At 38.8% G+C, this 8,030-nt stretch overlaps 1 protein-coding gene across 1 annotated transcript; it reads left to right on the forward strand.

Annotated features, from left to right (window-relative positions):
* Positions 1 to 1,643: 1,643 nt before the first annotated feature.
* On the forward strand, positions 1,644 to 6,063 carry LOC124279680 (extended synaptotagmin-2-A-like). Its single transcript, XM_046715518.1, has 4 exons — positions 1,644 to 1,725; positions 2,289 to 2,423; positions 3,672 to 3,827; positions 5,201 to 6,063. Exons 1-4 carry the CDS (start codon positions 1,667 to 1,669, stop codon positions 5,259 to 5,261), a joined length of 411 nt encoding a protein of 136 aa, XP_046571474.1. The 5' UTR covers positions 1,644 to 1,666; the 3' UTR covers positions 5,262 to 6,063.
* The last annotated feature ends 1,967 nt before the right edge of the window (positions 6,064 to 8,030 follow it).

Below are 8,030 nucleotides of genomic sequence, written 5' to 3' on the forward strand. Positions count from 1 at the left end.
TGGATTTCAAAAATACCCTTGAAATCTCGTATGACTAGGGTTAGTTTGATATATATTGCATACTTGCGTAAATATGTGTTAATGCGAGCTAATGGCACACTAATTTAACACGTATTTCAATGGTTCGATAATATAGCTGTCACATCGGGTTCGTTAGCGTATCCGACCAGGACATAACACTTATGTCCTCTGTCATTTACACTGACACATATACTTATGTGCACTATCAAGTACACTTACTACGTACAATATCGTGTACACTTCAGTACTCTTTCATATACAGTTCACTGTCAAACCTGAAGCTCTAAGCTCACAACTTCTTGGTGAAGCTCACATTAAGTGTAAGATAATGATTGATTATTGAGAATGACAAAATAAATATAAAGAATTAGCTCTTCTTCGTGAAATAATGTTTTCATGTTATTCTGGAGTCGGGAATTCTTTCAAATGACCAAAGAAGCAGTTATTGAATTGTGCTCATGTCATAGGTGCTGACTCCAAACTACAATGCTGACTGGCTGGATGAAAGTGAACCCCTTATCACTGAACCACCCCAAGAAGGAGGGAGAAGCCAGGGAGGGGTTGGGAGGCAGGAAGGTCACCTGCAGAGAAGAAACCCGAGGGGGACGTCTGTTGACAAGCCATCACAACCGTCTCAGCTTGCTCCTGCTGCGGATGAAGTGATTCCACCTGCGTCCAGTTCCGTGGATGCCAAGAGTAGTCTCCGACAGAGAAAGGCACCAGCCATGCAGCAGAAGTGAGTTGTCTGAGATCAAGGCATCTTGTATCTGTCCAGTTACCTCTCCAACTGAAGTGTAGCTTTGTATTATTGATAGGGGTGACTATTGAGGGGAACAACTATTGCGATAGCAATAGTCTATTGCAAGGTACTATTGCGATAGCGATAGTCTATTGCGATCAACTATTGCAATACTATTGCAATAGTTTTTTCTCCTTGAATTGTCTCATTTGAAGTCATTTCCCAAATGAATGTTTAGTTTATATGTAATATAAACAAGCTGAAGTAGTTTCAGTCTCTTTTAATAACTGACAAACAACTTTAAATCCAGATCAAGTTTGTTTAAGAGGTAACAGGGGTGGATAACTCTAAATCAAAGTGCCCAAATCTGGTACTTCCTGTATTTTGCACTGCGCATTTATCAACAGAAGTCAGTTACTAAACTATCAATAGTCACACATACTATAAAAATCCTGAAACAACCAACTGGTGTTAAAGAACTTTCCCATTATGTGTTCACTAGTACGAAGACATATTTTGAGTGCCATTTGACAGTGTCAGATCTGACAGCCAGTCACTCTGGTATGGCAATTCAAAATTTGAACAAGATCAGTTATAACATTAGAAGCTGTTGATGTCATATGACAAAGTATGACATTGTGATCTCCATGCACTTCAACAAGTTTTCACAGATGTTGCCTGGCCGATCAAATATCTGATATTGATATTTTTGCTAATTGTTTTGATGAGTAGGTCTTGCTAGCTACCTTGACTGCATTGTTTTGTTAAGTGGAATCCTAACATTCGTGGACCATAGATTCAAAGAGCTGTTTGTTCAGGTAAAACCCAATTTTTATTGAGCATTTATTGTATTGTGTCATGACAGAGTTGTGGATACAAGGGGGAGTTTAAAATGGACGTATCCAGATGACGTTCCGTTACAGCCCCCAGAGACAAACCCTCATCATCGTCGTGCACAAATGCGTGTAAGTAGACCAGACTTCTTCCTTAGATGTCATTCAATATACAAGTTCTTAACACATAGAATCATATAGAAGGACATGGTCATTTATGATATTGATGAAACTGTGAATACACAAGGTCTTTTCAGAAATAACGTTTGTTCAATAAAGTACAGATTCTAGTACTTTTTTGGTTGAGTACAGTCCAGGATTTGAACCCACACTCTCAGAGTCAGGCACCAAATCACCAGCACACAAAGGCAGCTACCCAACTCACCCAGCCACTGCGGCTTCCACAATAATTGAAGCCTGACAACTAACAGCCTGGATCACATGCTTTGTATGGTCTTCTGACATGTGGACATTGGCAGAGTTAACATATGTAACCTTTGGGATTACACTTTCTCAGTTAGGTACAGATTCTGGATCTTGGGGATTGAGTCCCATCCGATTTTCAAACCCGCACTCTATAAGGTTCTCACCACTTGCTGACTTGAAATCACATCAAAGCACATTGTAGCATGGAGCTAAACTTATTGACTGAACAGTCACAAAATTAAGAAATACCTCTTGTTTTATTATTACAGAAACCTGCGACCTTTCGACAGCAACAACCTGTCTGACCCCTATGTGCGTATGTACCTTTTGCCTGAGAAATCCAGCTCCACGCGGAGAAAGACGCAGGTTATCAAAGACAACCTGAACCCTGTATTTGATGAGACGTGAGTTAACTGTGACATGTTCCTTATATGCATTCTTACTTCTGTCATATTTACAGTAATATTATTGTCCTTCTGAGAGTGTACGTTAGTCCCAAAACTCGAAGTAAAAATAAAATTTACCATATATTTAACGTAGTATCTTTGTTCTTTCAACTGCCGACTAAATTTTCCTACAATCGCCAGCGGCTGAACGGATGGTTTAAATCCAGCTAGGGTCCATGCAGGTAGCAAATGTACTGTAAGTCCCCATGGTCCCTAGTATGGTGATCTACCTTCAGTTGTTGGCGATCTATAGCCCATTTTTTACATTGTATTGTCTAGACTACTTTTAAAGATATATGCTAGCTAATCTTTTAACTCAATCTGTGATAATCTAGTGTTTTCTATATTATATGTATGTTATAGTCACGATATATGTCACGATATGAAATATTGCCGATGTGACTTTAAATCTTAACTCACTCACGCACTCTGTCATATTTTGATATGATGATCTTACAAATAACTTTGAACAGTTTTGGTCATATCAATACAAATATACAAATATACAAGGCTTGTTGAGACATATTGTGCTTTTATTCTGATGCTTAATATTATGAGTAATTACCTCACACACTGATTTGGTATCCATGTATTTGAATAACTACTCATATCTGGGCTAGACAAACTGATGCTTAATATTATGAGCAGCCTCACACACTGATATATATGTTGAATACAAGGAAGCTGATCCTTTCCTTAAAAGGAACCTTTTATAATATGGACCCATGAAGGTCCGGTTTACAATATTGATCTTCAGTAACCCATGCCTAGCGAAAGAGGCAACTAACGTGATCGGATGGTCAGGCTCGCTGACTTGGTTGACATTATGTCATTGGTTCCCAATTGCGCAGATCGATGCTCATGCTGTTGATCACTGGATTGTCTGGTCCAGACTCGATTATTTACAGACCGCCACCACATAGCTGGAATATTGTTGAGTGTGGCGTAAAACTAGACTCTCTCACTCACTAATATGGGTCCTGAGTTTAACTCTTTAAAACAGAAAAAGTTCAAGAATGTAAATAAGTTGACAGACAGTGCTTCCAGCAACTACATTGCAACTGAGAACGAAAAACATTATGCCTCGTTTTAGAGTAGTTTTATGTTAAGCCTGTGTCCCTTCCGATCTTTTTCCATCATTATTGAAAGGTGTACACTGACCTGAAACTTTCACTCATTTGCTAGGAAACTGTTTTTCTGTTTTAGGTTTGAGTATCCAATTAGTCCGTCCGAGCTGCCAAATAGGTCGCTGGAGGTCTGCGTGAAGAATGAAGTTGGGGTGTTCTCCTCCAGCAAGAAGATCATGGGTGTCGTCAACCTTGACCTTAACAACCTGGATACGTCCAAGGCAATTACAGAGTGGTGAGTTACCTCCCTTTAACAAACTCTCCAATCTCGAAATACCAAACCTAATCTGGTTTGAGTGTGGATCTGGACTTAACATAATCAGGTCCAAGAGTGGATCTTGGCTAAAACTGTGTTTGACTTGCTCTGGTACCAGTGAGGATCTTAGTTGGAGTATGGACGAAAGCAAGCTAAACTGCTGCTAGCCTACATATAATAATCTGGAGCGGTACCTAATCTTGAGGAAGGCACCTTTTGTTTGGGTTCTAAATATCTCATTCATGAAGGCTCTTGTGTAGGCTCAGCTCAAGCTTCAGTGCATCCACCTCCATGTCAGGTGGTAGAGTACAGAAAGCAGAGTGCCTGTAGAGCAGAATGTCAGTGAGAATAGTAAGATTTATGGATGTCAATTCTTTATTGTGAATAACACGATGTTTCGGAGTGTATGCTTGCTCCTTCCACCAAAGGAATATATAAGGTGACGCTTAGCATTAACGAGATGAAACAAGACTGGTCAGCTTGTTGTCAGTGTAATGTGTCTGAGACGGCCATCCATGTTAAACGGTGGTATATTATCACCATAATACCAGCAAAGCACACAAAACACATGTATCATCATCCCAGTATAACTGCAATAACCTTCAAACCCACTTCGTCTTACATCATCTAGCTGGGGCAGGGTAGCCTAGTGGTTAAACCGTTCGCTCGTCACATGGGTACAATGTGTGAAGCCCATTTCTGGTGTCACCCGCCGTGATATTGCTCAAAGCGACATAAAACCATTCTCACTCACTCACTCATCTTGCTCAGTGTTCTTTGGGAAGTTGGGTTGGTTACGAGGGACACTTCCACGGTTGTGATAATTGAGTTTAGTTTCGTCCCAGTGAAGTACTGTGTAGAGTGGAAAGCTTCTTTGCAATATCATCTTCATTGAGCTGTAGTATCCCTAACTAAGAATGTTGCCTAAAACTGATTGTTTCTTCAAATGATTGGATAGTGATATGACAGAGTGTAAAGGATACTATGGCGAGTGTGTGATCATTATGCGAACTATATCACAGCAGGGGAAACCAGGAACATTGAACGTTTCACAGAATCGAACCAAGAGTTTCAATACAATATTTGAATGTCTTAATTGTGAGGCATAGTATTCCAGTAACACTGGACTTTATCAGTCCATGTTCACAAGATAATAGTGTTTGATCCCTGTGCCTGTTTATCAGTGAATGATATTTTCCTCAATACTTCTCTGTAAAGGATTAGTTTGCAGCAGATGTCAGGTGGCAGGATTGTGAAGTACCTACATCAGTTGAATCTGTAGTGGTAAACCATTAACAGTCCATGTTCACAAGGTAATAGTGTTTGATCCCTGTGTTTTCTTGTGTCTTCAGGTTTGACTTGCGCCCCGAGGACAACACAGAGAAGATTTCCCTGGTGGAGTCTGACGTGTGACTTTGCAATACAGTGAAGTAAGGTGCTGAGGTGACATTTCTTTACTTGGTTCACAGATCTGACTCACAATCAGGAGTAAATTCGATTGAGAGATCAAAAAGTCATTCAAAAATAAATTGCGATGAAAAATATAAAGTGACAAAATCTGTAAACCAAGTGAACCTGTCTGAGTTGAATACTCAGTAGTGAACAACGTGCTGTCATCAGTCTGTCCAGTACTGCTACTGCTTACAATGCTCCACGACTCTAAGTGTCGGTAGTCTAGCTGCACAGGTCTTCTATGTGACCTGTTTATCAATGAATGGTATTTTCCTGAAGACTTTTGTGTAAAGGATTAGTATCGAGCAGATGGCAGGATTGTTATGTACCTGCATCAGTTGAATCTGTGGTGTAGAACCATACATGCAGGTCAACAGCTGGTGACAGGTCGACCTGTTGGGATGTAACTGCTGCAGTAGGTATACGGTATTCAGTAGTGCTGCCATCTTGTATAATGTGCATAGAATGTTCACCATCATATTTCATCTGCAATTTAGATCTGTATGATGTTAGACTTTATGTCTATTTTTCTGTCATTGTCCATTTTCTATGATGCTGGGTGTCCAGTTAATAATTAACAAGTCATGCATCTATCTACATTATCTATGATGTTACGTCCATGCTGGACCATCATGCTATATATATACTCACCTGTATATCAATATCTGGTCCTCCATGTCAGCATAATCTGGTTTGTATTGTCCATCTTTTTACGATTCTTGCTCCTCTTGAACTTCATCAGCATTATTTTTAACAAATTTAATTTTTACTTAATCAGGTTTCAGTGATTCTTTTTTTGTCAGCATGACCATCACATGGTTTAGAGGGTATTTGTGGCTTGGCTGTGTAAGGTTTAGAAATTCAGAGTTGTGTCCCTTTAGGCATGCCGGAAACTAATGATCATGGGTTCAAATCCCTTGTTTACCATGGTTATTTGTCCAGGTTTGTCAGCACAATGCTAGGCTTGTTGATTTCATCAAAGTCCTATCTGTCAGAGACCTACATTACTTTAGGCTTCCTTCGTCATGAGTCCTGATATAACGTAAAGCTGAAATACTGTTTGAAGCTGCAGTAAAATCCAACTCCCTCAGTGGATTTGAGGTGTGCCTGAACACGAGGCCCATTTGTCCATGAGAACGTAGTGCTATGACTACCAAGTTTGGAGGCATGTTATTCTCAGAGGTCACAAGAACATGAGAGGTATGCATTCTCTGTATCTTCAGGGCTTGTGTTTCCAGTAAACCTACAGTAATGACTGGATCCATGTTGAATGGATCCATATCGCCTGGATCCATATCGACCATTCAGCATTGACACTGCCTTGCAACTCATGGTGATTGACAGTCAGACTGAGCAGTTTAGCAAATCAATTTTTTAATTACAAATCAAGGGCGGTTAATTTGAAATCACAGGATGGATGGAGGGGCTAGTGTACGTTTAATGGGAACCCTTGAGATACAGAGAAAGGTGCTGGTGTTCTGTGTCACTGCTAACTGTATATGAGGTGGTTGTTAGTGTGCTCCTATCCCTATTGTGTTGTTCTTGTAATATGTAGGTTGTGATGATGTAGAGACTAGGCGTTCTGCAGCTGACATCACGTGGTGCATCCTTAATGTCTTTCATCCTGTAACATCAATGTTCCATCCTGTATGCTATATATGCAAACTGTGCCATTGTCCATTCAGGTACTCTATATTTTCGATGAAATATACTTAATATGAATGTCTATAAACAAAAAACGTTACTCATAATATTTTGCAAATACTGAAATATCAAAATGATATTTTTTCTGATAAATGATGGTTATGTGAATTGTGTTAATTCATTAATATGAAATATCTTAAGTGTCTAGGAAATTGTATAACTCAATGAATAAACTCAAAGATTGCATGTTGTGGAAATTCCTGAGTCTACATGAAATTGTAGTTAAGATTTAATAATCCTGACTGCACTATTACATTGCTTGGTAAGTTATTCTTAACTCAGCAGCTCATACAGCAAGGTTTGAGACTTGACAATTGTCTTCCTTTTCAGGAATAAAGAGTCTATTTTTACATTTGTGAAACAATATAAAATTTAGTTTTCAAGTGATTTTGTAATGGATTTTTTCTTTTTTTTTCTTAATTATTTCAGTAGCTTTTAAGAAAAGTAGACACGCATATATATTTCTCTTCCAATCCTACTGGTACAGGTTATCAGATACTATTTCTGTGATCTCATGCAACATATCACTGCTTAGCTGCAGAAACAACTGTGTAGTACTTAATGGTGATAAAATAACATAACTCACAGAAGGTGAGATTGTGCTATAACAGATGTTATTACCCAGTTTATTTATTAGCTATTGTCCATATACACCTGCTTGAGTAATGTATCATGTGTTGGTTTGCTGGATTGTTCATGCCTGTTAGTGGTTATAGTGTTACAGTGACAGGGATAATTCTTTGTTGGGATATTGATCTGCCTAAAAAGTCCAGTAGGTCCTTTTTTCAAATGGAGTGCCTAATGAAAACTTCATGAGACATTACCATAACTGATCAGTTGGTATACTTCCAGCATAAGAAAACTTATTAAAATTAAGCAATGCTCGAGATTAAATGAAACTGACTTTTCATTCTTGGAATTCTCCCTGTCAGTTGTATTCCTTTGAATATATTATGCTTGTCTGAGGATATTAGTATGCTAGAACTGTTATATCTATTAGCTATATCTGTATGCACATGTTGTAAT

Source organism: Haliotis rubra, unplaced genomic scaffold (genome assembly GCF_003918875.1).
Source record: "Haliotis rubra isolate DU_JTF1 unplaced genomic scaffold, ASM391887v1 Scf2547, whole genome shotgun sequence".
Taxonomy (NCBI): domain Eukaryota; kingdom Metazoa; phylum Mollusca; class Gastropoda; order Lepetellida; family Haliotidae; genus Haliotis; species Haliotis rubra.